This window comes from Enhydra lutris, unplaced genomic scaffold (genome assembly GCF_002288905.1).
Source record: "Enhydra lutris kenyoni isolate GAN:26980312 unplaced genomic scaffold, ASM228890v2 scaffoldscaffold86, whole genome shotgun sequence".
NCBI classification, from domain to species: domain Eukaryota; kingdom Metazoa; phylum Chordata; class Mammalia; order Carnivora; family Mustelidae; genus Enhydra; species Enhydra lutris.
In genome coordinates, this window is record NW_019154170.1 from 2,247,451 (window position 1) to 2,264,870 (window position 17,420).

Genomic DNA, 17,420 nt, shown 5'->3' on the forward strand with positions numbered 1-17,420 from the left:
TTGGGGTCCCGCTCACTGGTGACGGGTTATCCTTGCTGTCGCCAGCCGCCCGCGGGGTACGCAGGTGGGCAACACTGGCTCCGTTCTCCACATGGGAATGCTCCCGGGAAAACCGCTGTCTTCTCCCTCATTTGAGAGTAGCAGCTCGCACCCCAGGCACCTCCGCCAGGCAAAGGCCCGGGAGGCTTGTGCTTGGCACAGCAGGAGGTGGGCTGAGAGCATCCGGAGGGAGGGGGCCAGGGACGCTGTTCACAGCCCACAGGCCCAGGAAGGCCCCCAAAGCCAAGAACGGCCTGGGTACCAATGTCAAGAGGTGGTAAAACCCTGGAGGTCAAGCCCCACAGTGGGTGGGAGTGGGGACCAGACTGTCTGGGGACCCATGGGGGGCAGGGGTGGGACAAGAGTGGAGGAAGGGCAGGGACTGGCCCCTGAAGGACGGGGAGGGGAAAGATTGCGGTGCTGAGCACATGTAGACCATAGAGTGTGTGTGATCAGGGCTGACTGTGGCAGGGAGGGGGTGAGCTTGGAGTGAGGCCACTGGGGAGAGATCCCACTGGGTGTGGCCGGATACCAGACGCCCCCCCCCCGGTCTTGCACATGAGAGGGGACACTGAGGGTGTCCCTCCTCCTGTGCGATTTCGACTGTGGAAGCATCTGGGCTATGTGTCCTCGTGTGATCAGATCTCCTAAGCACCATGTAGGTACCACTCTCTGCGCTGGGTGTGCGTGCGTGCGTGTGTGTGTGTGTGTGTGTGTGTGTGTGCGGACTGCGGACAACCCCAGCCCCGGGCATCTGTGGGGGCAGCTGAGTCTCTCTCCAATGCTCTGGGGGGCTGGCCAGAGCCCCATGGTTGGGATGTTGGAACTCAGCAGGAGACAAGGAAGTCCCAGGAGGCCATGAGAGGGTGCACACACACACACGACCTCAACACACACACACACACACACACATACACACACACACACACACACACACACACACACACGGAGGCAGACAGGTTTCGGGGGCCACAGACCTGGGCTCCAAGGTCAAATTTCCCACTGTGTACACTGGGCTGAGGGAACTCCGCCTCTGTGGCTCAGGGCCATCTGGGATGGGGAAACTGAGGCTTGGCTTCTGACCCAAGCAGTGTGGACCCCAGCCTCTCTGCCACAGCTGAGCCGACTCAGCCCAAAAGGAGGAGGGGTCCACCACCCAAAACCTCAGAAGACGGGGGATGGAGGTGAAGGAAGGGTGGGCTGTTCGGTGGGGGGGGGGGGTGGCGGAGACCCCAGACAGTCTCCGCCCTGAAACTTCCTACCAAGCCGACCACCCCTCGGCCTAGCCCTGCTCTCAGGACTGCCTGGAAGTCCTGCCTGGTAGCTGCCTCGAGTGTCTCCAGCTGCAGCCGGGGACCAAGTAGCAGGGAACAGGGGATGTTCCCGTTCGGCTGGGTGATCCTTCCCGGGGCAGCTTCTGACGGGGCCCTCCAGCTTCAGGAGGGGGCCTGGGCTGGGTCATGGTGTTTAGATGGCGGCCCTAATATCAGATGCGTGGGAAAGAGGGGAGAGGGCAGTCTAGGAGAACAGTGAAGGAGGGAAAGGGCTCTTTTCCTGGGAGCCTCCCTGGAGTTGGGGTGAGGGAAGAAGACAGGGGACCATGTGCTCAGGAAGCTGTCTGGGGTGGGAGGGGCTTGTGCCCTCCAGAACCCCACTCCAGGTGCAGGACGGGAGGGTCCATACCCACTGGTCTCCAGGGTGTGGGGTTCCCCAGCAAGACCTACCTCCGGCCCTGGGATGTGCAGACCCCTCCCCAAAGTCTGGGAACCCAATCCTCCACGCTGTCCCGGGCCTGCCAAGCACCAGGGTGACACCGCTTTTTCTGTCCTCTGCGAGGACACATCGTAAATCCCCTCAGGAGCTCGGCCAGGGCTTTAATAGGCCCAGGACCTAGGTCCTTGGGGATGGGGCTCTGCCCTAGCAAGCGCCGCTTTTGGGCTGGACGGGGCTGGCGCCTGCCCCAGACCTATCCCCACGGGGAGATGGGCAGCGCACATATATTTTTAGCCGGTGAAAGGAGGCTGTGGCTCCGTGCGGGTAGACGGGGCCTAAGGAGGCCCTCTGGGGAAGGGAGGCCTGGGTCCACCAAGACCTCAGGCTCCTCATCTGCCATTCGGCTCCCTCCTCCCATTCAGAAGCTCACCTTTGGGGGCGGTGGAAGCGGGACACGTCGGAAGGGACACAGGGACCTAAAGGCAAGTGGGATGGACGGCTCCCGTCGACGTTGTTCCCACTCACACCACTTTCCTTGGTGTTACCGCAGGGAAAGAACCTTCTGTACGCCAAGCAGGTGGTACCTGGCCCGTCCCCCTTTCACCAGTGGAGCTGGCGCCGCGCCCCACCCCACTCAGGCTCGTGTGCCTCCGACAGGTGGGCTCCCCCGGAACGCGGAATCACACCCGAGCTCCATTTTCCACACTTTATCTCGGCGCAGTAACTGGACAGTCCGGAGGCCTGGACGGCACCTGCTGCGCACGCGCAGTCCGTCGCCGCGGGCCTGGCCAGGCGGGGTGGGTGGGGGCGCCGCCGCGCAGGGGTAGAGGGGGTGGCCGCCGTCGGGCCGGTCCCGGTGAGGTAGGCTCAGACGCAGGCACACTCGCGCGCCGACAGCTCGTGGACCGTGTGGTAGCGGCTGTGCGCGTCCAGGAAGGACACCTCGTCCTCGTAGGCCGTCGGGCGGCAGCAGGGCTGCGCGCGCACCCGCTCCCGCCGGACGCGCCTCCGCTGGCGGAGCCGCCGCAGCCCCAGGTCGTACACGCGCGCGGCCGCCTCGCAGGCGCCTGCGCAGTAGCGGAACAGCACCGTCTCGTCCGACGCGTAGCCCAAGCCCAGCTCGCTCACGCGCACTTCGAGCTCGCGCAGCCCGCACGGCCGCGCCCCCGATCGCGCGCGCGCGCGCCTCCGCCGGGCCCCCGCCCGACGGTGCGGACGCGGGGACCTGCCGGCCCAGGGCGTCAGCTGGCGCAGCTCCACCGCGTCCGGGGCGCCCTGCAGCAGCGCACGATCTGCGAGGAGAGACACAGAGCGGGGTGGGTCGGTGGCTGGCTGGGGGAGAGCTCCGACCGTCGCCCTTCCCCTCGGAAAACACGCCCTTGCCGGCACCCGGGGGCCTTCGCGCACCCTCCCAAGGCCAAGTGTCAGCTCACGGCCACTTCGCAAGCATGGCACCTAAACGGTCCCTGTCTGGAGGCCGTGCGGGATGCCTGTGCAGAAGCCCAGGCAAGGCCCCATGGCTCCCAATGGCCTTCTCTGGACCCAGCCCCTGTGTTGGACACCGGCCCTTCCGCTGGGCTGTTAATGAGTCCCTAGCTCACTCTGTGGGGGCCCCACCAACACCCGCACCCACCCCCACTCCCGCTCCATCCCGTGCTGGCACTCAGTTTCTCCACGCGCAGCACCACATCGGGCTGGGTGGGCTGTTCAGAACGTGCAGACACCGAGGCCTGCGTGTGAGGACCGCGTGGGGAGGCAGCAAGGGGATATCCCGGCCTTCCCCCGTGTTACAGGTGAGACAACTGGCCATCCGGTAGGGCAGAGACTGGCCCAAGGCCACAGCACTAGCAGGTGACAGAGAGAGAGACACGAGCCCAGGCTTCTTCCTGCCTCCCTCGTGTGGCCAAGTTTGGCCCGCGTCCAGTTCTCTGCGCTCCCACGGTGCCGGGAGGTGCCCGGAGTCACAGATTCCCAGGGCCCTGGAGCCTAAATTTATTTGCCAGGCGGCTGGGCTCCCCCAGTCCTCTGGAGGGCCTCGCAGGCATGCCAATGGCAGGTGGCACTGATAGTGGAACCGCAGGCAGGGACTCCCAGCCTCTGAGCAGGTGGCAGGCATGCTTGTGGCTGGGAGAGGACACCCAGGCTTTATCCCCTGCCTGCCGCACCCCTGGCTCTCCAAGGAAATGGCTTGCAGGGAGACCCTAGGGAGAGGGTGTGTCTGTTTCCGCAGGGGGTCTCAGAAAGCAGACAGACCCTAATTGTGAGCCTTGCTCTGCCAGTTCCAGCCCTGTAAAACTTCAGGCAGGTGATGGCCCTGCTCTGTGCTTCAGTTGCCATGTGTGCTCAAGGAGCTCGGAGCGTTCCGATCTGGCTGAGGCTGGGGCAGTGGAAAATTGGGATCAACTGAGCATGTTTCCAGTCCTGGGGGAGGACTGGGGTGGCCGGCGGCGTCTGCTCTGGGGTTAGGTTGGAGCCTACCTAACTTAGGGTGCCTAATTTCCACCATGTACGGTGCCCGGCCCTTAGGTATACATCTACACATTGTGGGGGGCATGGGGGCGGGGCAGAGAAGGTTGCCAGATAAAGTACAGATGCCCAGTTAAATTTGCATTTCAGATAAACAGTGAAAGCTCTCTTGGTCTATGTGTCCCTGCCTCCCTCCAGCAGTCCTGGCCACCGGCACAGGGTCTGAACACAGAGATGAGAGGAGCAATAGCTCCCCCCAACCCGAGCCCCACCCGAGCCCCACCCGGCGCTCCCACCGCCCCAAGCCTGCAATTCCACCACCCGCGCATTGGGCTCAGGGGGGACTCTGGGGGGTCAGCGTCCACTCTCTTTCCTTAGTAGGACTGCGCCCAGGAACAGGCTGCCAGGTGGGTAACCCACGCCCAGGGGCCTAGAGCCTTCCCGGTGGGTTCCCGAGATCCCACCGTCACTGTTGCCGCACCAGGCTCTAAGCGCTAGGTTTTGGGGGCCTCACCCGCGTCACTGGAACTCAGGGTCTTTGGAAGGACTTTGCTGCCCACGGGAATAAGCGGAGGGCGGAAGTGGAGCCCGTGCCTGAGGCTGCCCTTGTCCATTGTAAGGACAAGAAAGGAGGATTGTGTGGGCCGACAGGGCGGGCGCGGACTTGCCCACGAACCGCACGCGGTGTAACCCCGCGGGCGCCATGCACGCGCCGTGATCGCGCCCACACCTCGGCCCCGGCGTGGCGCCCGCGTGGACACGTGCGCACTCACAGGAGGTCTGGACCCAGGCCCTACCACCCCCACTCCGTCAGGTGGGCGGGCAGTGGGCGGGTCCCAGGGAGGAGTGGGGATGGGGGCGCGAAGGCCACGCCCCTCGAAGGGGGCGGTTCTATATCGCCACCCCAAGGCATTTCCCCTGCCCATCTCTCCCAACCTGTGTCTGTCTGTCTCTGAGCATCTCTGTTTCTGTTTCTCCCCCCATTTCTACATCTCTCGGGGTTTCCCCTACCCTTGGTCCTTGTCCACTGGGCAGGTCCTTGGGGTCTCGGGTCCGGCCTTCCGGTACCTGCATCCCGTGCAGCGCATGGGAGCTCCCCCACCCCAGAGGCTGGATGCCCCGGTCTAATCTCTATCCGGACCCCTGGTCCCTCGAGACCAGAACCTAATTCCTTCTGACAGCTGAGCCCAGAGACCCTCAGTTCCCAGCAACCCCTCCACCACTACCTCTGCCAGGACCTTGGGGGGATTTGTACACTCCCCACCCCATCTAAATTAAGTCTCTGTGGCCCCTAAATAGAGTTCCACCGTTATGGCCGCCTCCGTATCAGGGCAGCTGACCTAAGTCGGGGACCCCCTTACACTGGGCCAGGCGGGCGATCCGGGCGTCCACCGTGCGAGGTGGCCGGCGTAGTGGCGTCAGTGCGGGTCCCAGGCGGTGGCTGAGGAGCAGGCCGTCCCGACACATCCAGATGGAGAGCACCGAGCTGCAGAGCACCGAGGCCAAGGCTGCCGCCTTCCAGCGCTGCATCCTCGGCCTGTGGGCACGCGATGGTCAGCCCCACGGCCTCCGTCTGTCTGTCTGTCAGGCAACAAATGGAAACAGAGAGCTGGGCCAGGCGCCGGGGACACGGTGGCGCCCCTGACTTCCAGCCACTTCTGCTTAATGATCAGTAATAGCATAGACACGACTCATCAAGGAACCACTGAACGAGCTTGTGAAAAATGCTGCCCAGGAAAGGGGTGGGCACTGTGCCAGGAGTAGCAGGGCAACCGCCCCCATCTGGGGCTGCCACAGTGCTTTGCTGAGCATTGATGAAAGCTGAGGCTTGAACAGCAAAGGTAGGAGTCGGCCAGGCACAAGAGAATGGCATCTCAGGCAGGCGGGAACAGCCAGTGCAAAGGTCCTGAGGCTGGACCAAAGTTGGCCAGTGCAGCCAGGAGGCTAGAGTGACTGGAGCCCAGGGAGCCTGGAGGGGAGCCTGGAAGGAGGTGAGGGTGCTCCCAGCAGAGGCCACGGTGGGACTAGGGGGCGTGGGGAAGACAACGTGCTCAAATGTGTTCCTGACATTGGGGTCCTCCGGAGTACCTCCCACTCCTCTCTGAGCCTGGGTTTCCCCTCCAGACAGAGATGAAACTACTGCCCAGGAACAGGTGTCCATGGACCTAAGCTGCACTCCACCCACCCACCCGCAGGCCTTTGCACAAGCCCGTCCTCCCACCCAGCACATTCCCTTCTCCTCCTCCCCACTCCCAACCCCCTCTCAGTCTCAGCTTGGACAGCGACTCCCCCAGGAAGCCTTCTCTGGCTGCTCCTACCCGCGCCCTTCTCTCCACCCCCAGCTCCGGGTTGGAGCAGGTGTGCACCCCCAGTGGCCCCATCCTTCCTGCAGTGTTTCACGGATGACCCAGTGCTGGGACCGCCTAGCCCCGGCGCCCTGAGTGCACACAGTAGGTGTTTCCTGAGGCATGAGCATTCCCGCCCAGCAGGGCCAGAGCTTCTCCCCGCCTCTGGGCGGCCCCCAACCTGGGTTTACATTCCCAGGCCTGGCAGCCTGGTGGCGGCCAGCGCGGGGCCTGGCGGCCCGCCAGGTGTAAACATTTACACGGAGGGTTGAAAGCCGCGCTGGAGGCCGGTCAGCGCCAGGGCTCGGATGTGGGGTGCCGGGCGCCCCCACGCGCGCACCTCGGGCGGCTCAGGCTCCCCTGTGCGGAGCATTTGCGTGTGATTTGCATTTCAGTCTGGCCTGGACCCCACACGGGCAGGCTGGGCTCCCTGGGTCTGGAACCGCCTCTCCCCGTCCCCTCCCAACCCGGCACCTCCGCCCCACGGAATTGCTGGCCCGAGACCTACAGCCGCTGGACAGTAGCAGGGCACATGTATTAAGCGCCGGCTGTGTACCAGAGCCGGAGCTGAGCCCACCAAGGAGGCATGGTGAGCTCCACTTACAGCTGGGGAAAGGCGGCACACAGCAGGTAGGGGCTTAGGCAAGGGCACAGCTAGGAAAGCATCTGGGATTGGAATCTGCCTTCTTGGGTGGGACACACATGCAGGGGCTGCGCGGGGCTGGGCTTGGGCGCCGTTGCCCGATGCCCGTGGTGTCCCCCTCGAGGGCTTGGCTGCCCCGCTGGTGGTTTGTGAATCCGGCGTGGGGGTGGAACACTGGTGGCCCCTGTGGCTGGAACAGAGTGAGTGAGGCGGAGGGAGGAGGAGGGGAGGCTGGTGAGGGGGAGCGGTGGGGGAGGGGCCAGGCCCGGGCCTGGGCAGGTCGCGCAGGGCCTTGGTGGCCACGGGGAGCACATCTCATTGTCACGCTGGTGCAGCGAGCAGCCGGCAGCCTCGCAGTTGTCAGGTGCCCCAACCCGCCCCTTGGCCTGAAGGAGCATCTGCTTTATGCTTTGGGGCCATAAAGCCCTCTCTGCACGCCCAACACCCTGCCTGCTCTCACACACGTCCTGCCCTGGTGTGCCTCCGTTTCCCTCTTAGGCTGGAACGAGGCCCCCGCCCGGTGCCAGGCTCTGGTCCTGTGTTTCTGCAGAGGCCTTCCTAGGGAGGGGGGGGGGGGCGAGGGCCTGAGAGGCTGGATGGGCCCAGAGCCGGCCTGGCCCCCAGAGCCCCCGGTGTCCTTGGAGCCGCGGACCCCCCGGAGCTCTGCTGGGGGGCAGGAAAGCAGAGGGCCAAGGGTGGAGGGGGCCCAGTGGGTGCGGCTGATAAGCGTCTGTTAACAATGGGCCTTTCAGTAAGGGGGTCACCCAACTGGTTTGTGTCTGGTGCGGCCCTGACACACAGGGGTGCTGCGCGTGTGGCCGAGGGCTCGGGGAGGCGGCCTGCTGTGCACGGTGTGTCTGGGTCCCTGAGGCTCCTGGTCCTGGGTAGGTGGGCTCACAGCACACGTGGGGGCTCACACTCACTCACACTCGGCCTTCTTGTCCTCGGTCACGCACCTGGGTGCTCTCACTCCCGTGCACTCCCAGACACTCCTGCACGCACACCCTGGGACACGCTGTCGCTTGCACACTGCGACATCGTCCCACTGACACTCCCTGCACTCGTGCTCACCAACTCCATCCAGCAGGGTGGGGCTCACACACACAGGTGTTTTCACGTGCGCACGGGCATTTTCACTCATGTTGGAAACACATGGCCATGGTGTCACACTCACACGGGCCGGTGTCCTCACACTTCCATCCGAACGGGAGCACACTCACGCACGAGGGCATTGTCACACACCCTCCCGACATTATTACACTCCCAGAAGTTTTCACAACTCACACCCTCAAGGAAGATTACTCGACAGACATAAACACAATCACCAACGAGTGTGTGCATACTCATATCTTCCAACGTGATCACGCTCACTTATTTGAACACAATCGCGCATTCAACCATTCTCACACGCCCTATCACTACCTCACTCACATCCTAGTGTCCTGCACTCAGAATCTTGGGCGCTCACACTGAGGCATGTTAACACTCACACTCACACATTATGGCAGCCTTGTTTACCTGCTGGCGTAATTCACGCTCACACATGGTCACACCTGGGCAGTTTCCACCGCACTCGTAGGTTATCGTGTTTGAACACACCCCTGCTCACACACTAGCATGTCTGCACACTTGGGCACTCTCACACAGCACAGACCGGCTGCCCGCATCCTTCGGAGCTCTCACCCTCCCAGGCCCTCGGGTGTTCTTAGCCTCTTGCACACCTGGGAGCCCCCACACAAGCGTTTTCAGACTCTCATGAACAACACACATGGTCTCTGGCACGTTGGCCCAGAGAACAGCAGGTCTGGCCATGCAGGCATGTTGCCCCCAAGCCCTCCCCTGAGCACTCGACCTGTGCACACTCAGGGACACACACCTACAGGCGTGGGGTGTCCCACATGGTTTGCACGCTTGGCCTAGGACTGAACTGGGCCTGCCGTCTGCTTGCCTCTGCCATTCTCACTTCGTGGCCACAAGCTCACACACATGGGGACACACTCGTCCAGGGCCTCCTTCACTGCTCAGACAGGGCCTGGCCGTGGTGTCCTCTCAACTCTCAGAAAATGTCCAGACCCTGGAGAATCCTCACTGCCCAGGGAAGGGAGCCCACCCATTTCTTGGGGTCCCTTACAGTCTGTACTCCAGAAAGTCGGTTCAAGGACGCCCTTACTTCTAGCTGGAGGCCACAGAGTGCCCAGGGCTGGGACGAGGCCCAGAGAGGGGTGATGAGTAACCCAGAGTCACACAGCCAGGCGAGCCCTTCCAATCTTCCAAGGAACCCTTCCAATCAGGGTGAGGGTGTGTGTATGTGGGTGTTTCTGGAACCTTTCCTTGGTAGTGCCAAGAAACTCTGCTCATTATCCTGGTGCCCAGGCAACGCCCTAAGGCTCCACCTTTCCATGGAGCCTCCCAGGAGACACAGGCCAGGCATTCCTGTTCTCGAGGTCAACAGCCTCCTTCTTGCAGAGCTCCTGGCCTCAGGGAGGCACTGGTTTCTTGCTCATTCCCAGGGAGAAGGATGGGAGAAGGCACTTATTTCCATCCATTTGTCTCTCTAGTCTGAGGGAGGTCTTGAATCCGGGCCTCCCCCCATCTGGTAAACTCCTACTCATCCTTCAGAGCCCTAGCTCCTATGGGACCTCCTCCAGGAAGCCTTCCTGGCTTCCCATCTTGGATCCTCAGCTGTGGGTCCCTCCTTCTTACCTAGCCCCACTGGCATAGTGTTTGGACCCACGTCTGTCTTTTCTGGACGGGGGGATTTTCGAGGGCTAGCCTGGCCTGTGTCCTTTTAAGGCACGGGCAGGTGTCAAGAGTTCTGTTCACAAAGGTATGAGCTTGAGCGCCTGGGTGGCTCAGTCGGTCAGGAGTCTGCCTTCAGCTCAGGGCATGATCCCAGGGTCCTGGGATGGAGCCCACATCGGGCTCCTTGCTCAGCAGGAAGCCTGCTTCTCCCTCTCCCTCTGCCTGCCACTCCCCCTGCTTCTGCTCTCTCTCTCTCTTCCTGTGTCAAATAAATAAATAAAATCTTAAAAAAAAAAAAAAGCGTATGCTGCGGCTCCTTGGTACTTGTGCCCATGTGGGGCCTCCTTCCACATACACCCTTCTCCCTCGCCACCGCACTACTGGACACCTCCCGGGCCTTCCTAGAGGGGATCTCCCTGAAGGGTGCTGCCCAGCCCCGTGGGAACTCGAGGGAGGACCCGGAGGAGCTGGACCGGTGGCTGGTGGGGCCGCCTTCACTGCCCGGGGCAGAGTGAGCCAGGCCCTGAGCGCTGCGGGGGCGGCTGCGTGTGCCCATGTCGGTGAGCGGGTGTGCGCGTGAGGAAGGGCTTGTGTCTGAGCCCCGCGGCACCTGGGTCTAGATGGCTGCCTTAGGATCCCTGCTCTGCCTCTTCCTTGCTGGATGACTCAGGGCAAGCCCCTCCCCCTCCCTGAGCCTCAGTTTCCCCCTCTGCACAGCGAGCTGCCTGGGACACCTCTGCTCCCATTGGGAGGGCCAGCTCCTGCATTTAGGGCAGACCTGCAGGCCTGGCCGGTGGCAGCAGTGGGCCGGGCCTCCACCCCCAGGGCTGACAGCAACGGGGCTCCCTGCTCCTCTCCTTCCCCCTAGAAGGCCCCTGCAAGTTCCCGTGGTGGGGAAACTGAGGTCGCAGGAGGGGCAGGACTTGGCCTCCGTCGAGGCAAGACTCAATGGTCCCTGCAAAACAAGAACCAAATTCCAAAGCCCACAAAAATGTGCCCCCTCCCTGGGAGGCCCCAGGGCCCAGCCCTGCCCCATGATGGAGATGGGGGAGGCCAGGGCAGCCTCGAGCCGGCGACACACATCTGGGGGTAAACCAGGAACATCTGGCTAGCGCAGCTGGTTCCGATGCCGCGTCTGCAGGGGCCTCATAGCGGGGGGAGCAGTCACAAACACCCCCAGCCAACCTTCCATGTCTAGCTGGAGGTGGGGCCCAGCCTCTCGTCTTCTCCCCACCCAGAAGCTCTCTGTTGCCCAGTTGCTAGAACCATCACTGGCTCCCTGCTTTTTTTTTTTTTTTTTTTGATTGATTGATTTTTTGATTTGATGGATTTGAGAATCAATCTGAGCTCCTGAGCTTGCGTGAAGGGGCTCCAGGTCTGTCTTCGCCAGAGGGAAGCCGAGAGAGGTACAGACAGAGTGACTTCTGGGGGGGACTGTGCTGATCGCCCCATGACAATAATAGCAACAAAAAATAAATAAAACTAAAATTAATAGCTCACACTAGCACTAGCGCACACCGTACTAGTGCTGTTCTAAGCACTTTACACAGAATAATTCACAGCAAGGTATGGACTATTTTATCTCCATTCTGTGGGTGGGAAAACAGTTCCAAGAAGTGACATTATTTGCTCAAGATCAAACAGAATAGAGTGTAAGTGGCCTAGCTGGGATTGGAACACAGATAGTCAGGTGAACTCCTACTCATCCCTCAGAGTCCCAGCCCCAATACCCCCTCCACATTCTTAATCACGGTACCACATGGCCTCTCTAATAGCAACAATAATAACATTAATGCCCCCACTACACAGGCTATTGCGGCTATTACGTTTACGTAGTGTCAAGTACTGTGCTAATTTTGCTTTCCACAGGTTTAATGGTCCCCACAGTCCCTGGAAAAGATGTCGTTTCCCCCACACAGCTGGTTGAGCATCTGACTCCTGATTTCGGCTCAGGCTCTGCACTCAGCGGGGACTCTGCTAGAATCTCTGCCTCTCCTCCTGTCCCTCCTCCCCGACTCGTCCCCATGAACGCACTCTCTCTCTCTCTCTCTCTAAATATAAATAAAATCTTTAAAAAAAATAAAGAAAAGAAAAGACAAGGAAAAGAAAAGAAAAAAAGTGCCAAACTGAGGTTGAACCTGGGTCTCACTCCAAACGTGTCCTCTCAAATGCCTCCACAGTCCCTGGGTCCCAGTGGCCAGGGCCATGGGGAGGGGGCGGCGAGCAGCGGGAGGGCACCATAGGTCCTGCCATCTGGGAGAAAGGGGGGGCTGATATCCATGGAAATAAGAGGTTTTCTCGAAGACCCGTAGCAGAGCAGAGCCAGCAAGTAAATAAAGTGTCCACGTGGCAGCAAGCCCCGTGTGCCAGGCTGAGTTTTGCCCCCAGCACACCAGATCAACACTTACTGAGTGCCTACTGTGCGCTGGGCCAGGCAGGGAACCAAGGCTAACCTGGGCCTCACCCCCGCCCAGCCCCCCGTCCAATCAGGGAGGTGGAGAAGAAAGAAGACATGAATAAGGTAGTTTAGATGTTGGCAGTAGGTAACAAAACAGAACACAGGGAAGTCATAGTGACTGGGGGGGACTTTTGGGGTGAAAGGTCAGGGGGGCTTCTTAGAGGAGGCCGCCTTGCAGCTGAGACCAAGTGAAGATTGGGAGAGAGTGTTCTAGGTGGAGGGAGCTGCAGGAGCAAATGGATTTTGGGGTCAGTGGGGGGAGATGAGGTAGTGGAGAGAGAGGGCCATGTGACCTGCATGGTCAGCTCTCCAATTCCCCACCACCACCACCACCACCGGTGCCTGGAATTCTCCTCCTGAACCTGCTGCCACATGGAGCCTGTTCTCAGGGAGACTGGGCTGGGGAGTGTGGGGGGGGCGGGCAGGGCTACCAGCTTTTCTGGCCCAGCCCTCCTCGGCTGCCTGTAAAGTTCTCATCTTGACCGGAGCAGGCTGGTCTACTGAGCCAGGCTGGCCTGGGGCTGGCCTTGCAGGCATCTGGGGCGGGCAGGAGGGGGCTCCCTGGGGGGGTGGATAACAGGATCAGCCTAATTAAGCCTGGCATGGGTGAGCAGCTGGTGTGGGGCCAGCGGGTAGCACAAGAGACTTGGGTCCTCTGGGAGTAGCCAGGAGGACACCGCGCAAAGCTGGCCATCGGACAGAGGGGGAACAGAGGCACAGAACTTGGGCCTGACTCAAACCCTACCATTGGTTTCCTGGGAACCAGGGGACCCGAGTCATCTCTTCTACCTCCCCAAGTGCAAATTCTGCACTTGGTCCCCAACGCATTGAGCTTTTTAGGCACGCTCTCTCTGGTGTCAGTCCCCCCAACTGGGAAGTGAGACCACCTACTGCAAACAGGAGCCCCTTGTCTGATTTCTTCCAGGACCGACCTGAAGCCTGGTTTCACTGGGATTTGAAGAGAAGATCTTTCCTCTCCTGAATACCTTTGCTGAAGTGCCCCATTCTCCCCTCAGGCTTCCTTTGTAGCTGTTACCTCCCCTGAAAGTAACCTCGCCTGAAAATAACCTCCCACAATTATTTGTTGGTCAGTAAATGGTGTGGCCGTTGGGGTCAGGGCTCCTGGGCCTTGTCCTCCAAGGAAGACAGACTTGGACCCAGGGTGGGGCCCCGTGTGGGGAACAAAGGGTCTACATCAGGGTAGTCGGGTCGGAGGAGACTTCCTGGAGGAGGGGATTGGGGATGGGGCCGTGAAGGATGAGTAGGAGTTTCTAAGTAGGAAATGAGAAGTCATTCCAGGTAGCAGGAACTGCACATGCAAAGATCTGGCTGGCTGGCTTGGAAACCTCTCTTCCACTCCCTCACCCACCCCCAGGTGTGTCAAGCTCCAGGCCCGTCTTATCCTGTGCTTTGTCCTAGCACAGAGCTTGGCACACAGTAGCTTGATGCTTAGAAAATATATGGGGCAAGAAGGAAAGATCCCTCCGGCTCACCCAGTCTCAGTTTCCTCAGCTGCAAACTGGGGAGAACCAGCCTCCTGCCACGCCTGCCCGATGCTTACTTGGTGCTCACTAAGCAGAGGGAAAACCCCATCTGCCCCTCCTCTATCTCCCCATGTGGGCCTCGCCCCAGAGGCCCAGACTCCTCTGTCCTACCTTGGGGACCAGGAAAGATGTAGCTGCAGAGGAATTTACAGTCTCAGCAAAGAAGGCTGGGCCCAGTGGTGCCAGAGGCATTAAAGACCCATTCCTCTCTGCTCTGTGTTTCCAGCCCTAACTTCGAGGAATCTGGCCCTGTATGCCCCAGCCCCGTTTTTCCTGGGCCAACCTCTCAGAACGGTCTCTCCCTCCCATACTCATCCAGAGACTGGATTTTCCAAAACCAGTCGTGTTTTTACCTGCCTCCAGATCTCTGAATGTGCAGTTCCTGCTACCTGGAATGCCCTTTCTTTTCCCACTTAGAAAACTCCTGTTCATCCTTCACAGCCCCAGCCCCAATGCCCCTCCTCCAGGAAGTCTCCCTTGGTCGTCTTACCCTGAGGTAGACCCTCTGCTCCTCACTCTGGGCTCCACTCTGGGCTCCACTCTGGGCTCCACCCTGGGTCTAAGTCTGTCTTCCCTGAAGGACAAGAACCATGAGCCTGGACACCAGCAGTCAGCCGCACCGTCACCATCCAGCAAACATTCATGGGAACAATCTCTCGATTGTGTCCTTGTGCCAGGCTGCAAACTCGTTCCTTCTCCTGCCCAGATGCTTGAAAGCTATATCCTCTGCTTGTTTCCCAGAAAACTGAGGTCTGAAACCTGAGGGATAGTCCCAATGGTGGAATTTCAGCCACGTGCCCTGCCACTGGGGGGATGCTGCTCTCTTCCCTGCATGGCTAGAACTAGCTCTTTGCAGCTCACCACTAGGAGTAGTCTACAAGGCCCAGGGGTGGCTTCGGAACCCTGAACTTCAGAAGTCCTTGGATGAAGGGAATGGGGAGGGGTGTCCAAAGGGCCCCAAGGCAAGGGGGCTGGTGGCGGGGGGTAGGGGAGACTGGCAAAGCTAGAAGTCTTCCCTCCACTGACATCCGCCTAGACCAGTCACGCCCCACTGGGGCTTCCTCAGCCTGGGGCACTTGAAGACAGACAAAGAGTGTCATGGAACACACAGAGAAGGATTGAGCAGAGAGAGGGCAGGGCAGGCAGGCAGGAGTGAGGAAAGTCAGGGGTCTGGCCTCCAGCAACCCCCCCCTCCCAGGACCATGGCCATGCTCCCCAGATCTGGGTTAGGGTCCCAGACTTGCAGGTAACCACAAGCCCAGAGCCCAGCCAGTGACACCATGATATATACAGTTACTTCATGGGGGAAGGAGTAGTGGTGCCACCAAGTCCTGGGAGTGGCCGTTTCTCTCTCCAATCCCACCCCAAATCTGCCCCCGTCTGTATCCACCGCTGCCTAATGACTCCTAACCCACACGCTGCACCTTCTGGGGGAATTCCGAGACTATCCCGAGCAAGAGATGCCTTTTTTTAAAAGCAGGAGGCACAGCCCCCCTCTCCTTCAAATACACTCTTCGCCCTTAAGGGACTACCCTCCCCCCAAAAAGGGTTTCGCGCCCTCTTGTGGCTGAACAGGCGGCTCCCAGAGCCGAGAGAGCCGGGCCCTTACCGGAGGACACCGTGTCCCCGGAGGCGGCGGCGGCTGGAACGCGCTACTGACAGATGTTTACTTCTGCGCGCAGCTGGGCCGCGACGGCAGCTCCCCGGCTGGGGTCTGCGGATCCGAATGACCCCCACAGGCCCTTGTACACCACAAGGCAGCGCGTGTGTCTGGGTCTCGCCCTCCTGGAGGCTGGGGAGGGGATTCCGGCTGCCCCTGCTTCCACCCGGTTCAGACGCACACTTGGGGGGTCCAAGGAGGCAGAGGCGCGCCCGCCCCGTCGGACAAGGACCCTGGCTAGATCCTGGCTTGGAGAGGCGCTGAAGATCGCCCTGCCCACCTCTGCCCCCCCTGCCATGCGTGGACCTGTCGCCCCCTAGACCACACCTTCATACACATGCCGGTTCTTGGCTAGAGGAGGGAAGCTACCGGTCTATCCGGAGCCCCTGGTAGCCCCCAGACTCCTGTCCACGGGGCCGGTCCTCCCCCAGCGCCGGTCCCCTACGGGTCCCCAGCCTGCCCTTGCTTACCTGCTCGGGGTGCCCGACTACCCGTCAGTGGTGGCCGCGCCTGCCGCCCGCGCCGGCCCCAGCCCCTGCCCCTGCCGCCGCGACCGCCATCCGGGCCGCCTGGGCCCGCGGCGCTCGGGGGGGCCCGGGCCGGAGGGGGCGGCCGCGGGGGGGACGCGGCGCAGGCCGGCCCATGGGGCCCCCCCGGGCTCGATCAGCCGCGGGCTGCGGCCAACCCGGCCGGGCTGGGGTTGGGGCTGGGGGCGCCCTGGACGGCCGGCGGCTCGGAGGGCGCGGAGCGCGGGGGCGCACGGACGGCGCGGGCGGCCTGGGCGCGCGGCGCTGGGCTCCGGGGCTGCTGCGCGAGGGGCCCGGGCTTTCGGAGCGGCTCCACCGCGCGCTCTCCCGCCGCCTCCGCCGCTCCCGCCGCGGACGGCTTGGCCGTCTCCGGGCGGGGGGCGGGGCGGGGGGCGGGGCCAGGGGCGGTGGCTCGGGTTTCCCGGGACCGGAGCCGCCCCTGCCCAAGGCGGGGGCCGGAGGAGCGCAGGTGGCTGGGGTGCAGGGGCCACAGCGCCCCCTCTAGAAGGTGATCTCCCCGGGCCCCCGGCGGCGCCCCTTTAGGAAAGCCAGCTCCCCAAGACGCCCCCACCCCCAAGGGCTCCCTTCTGGGATAAGAGGCACAGCGCCCCCGACGCCAGTATCCGCGGCCTTGAGCGCCCCACGCTCTAGTGAGGATCTGGTTTTACCGCCAGACTCCTGGGTCCTGCCTGGTCCCCTTTCGGAAAGCAGGGTCCCAGGAAGTACCCTCACCAAGGAAGCCCCTCAAAGGAACCCCGAGCAGCGCCCCGCTAACTAGCTGTTTCCCACCCTTACTCCAGAGACCCGGACAGCGCATCTTCCAAAAGTCTGGGTCCCCGAGAAGCCCCTCCCCCAGATTCTCCTCAGGGGAATTAAGAGCTCCAGCACTACCCCAGACTGCGGTTACAGCGGCTACAGTCTCCTCTTACCCCGCTGAAGATTGTGCGGTCTTCCTAGTCCTGCCCCAGGTCCTCTTTTTAGGAAGCTAAAGAAGCCCCCGGTGACAAAGCCATTCTAGAGAACTGCGACTCTAAGTTTTTTCCTAAGTGATACCCTGAGACTGATGATACCCGCTGCCCAAAGAGCCCCTCACTAAGGGGCAGTTCTCCCCAGTCTGGCCTCAGAGCCCTGCGGAGGATCCCATCCCCGGCTCTCCACCGCGCTCTCTGAGTACCAAGACCCGGTGTTTCCCCTCCCGCCGGCGCGCCCAAACCCACCGGGCCCCCTCCCCGACGACTCCGCGTTCCTAAAGCGCCCCCTGGCGGCCCCAGCCAAACGCGGGG

General features: G+C 61.7%; 1 protein-coding gene across 1 annotated transcript; it reads right to left on the bottom strand.

The window, feature by feature from the left end:
• Positions 1-2,619: 2,619 nt before the first annotated feature.
• LOC111161633 (neurturin) lies at positions 2,620-16,113 on the bottom strand. Its single transcript, XM_022525393.1, has 3 exons — positions 16,081-16,113; positions 5,580-5,799; positions 2,620-3,044 (listed from the first exon to the last, which is right to left on the bottom strand). The coding sequence occupies exons 2-3, from the start codon at positions 5,746-5,748 to the stop codon at positions 2,620-2,622; spliced, it is 594 nt and encodes a 197-aa protein (XP_022381101.1). The 5' UTR covers positions 5,749-5,799; positions 16,081-16,113.
• Between the last annotated feature and the right edge of the window lie 1,307 nt (positions 16,114-17,420).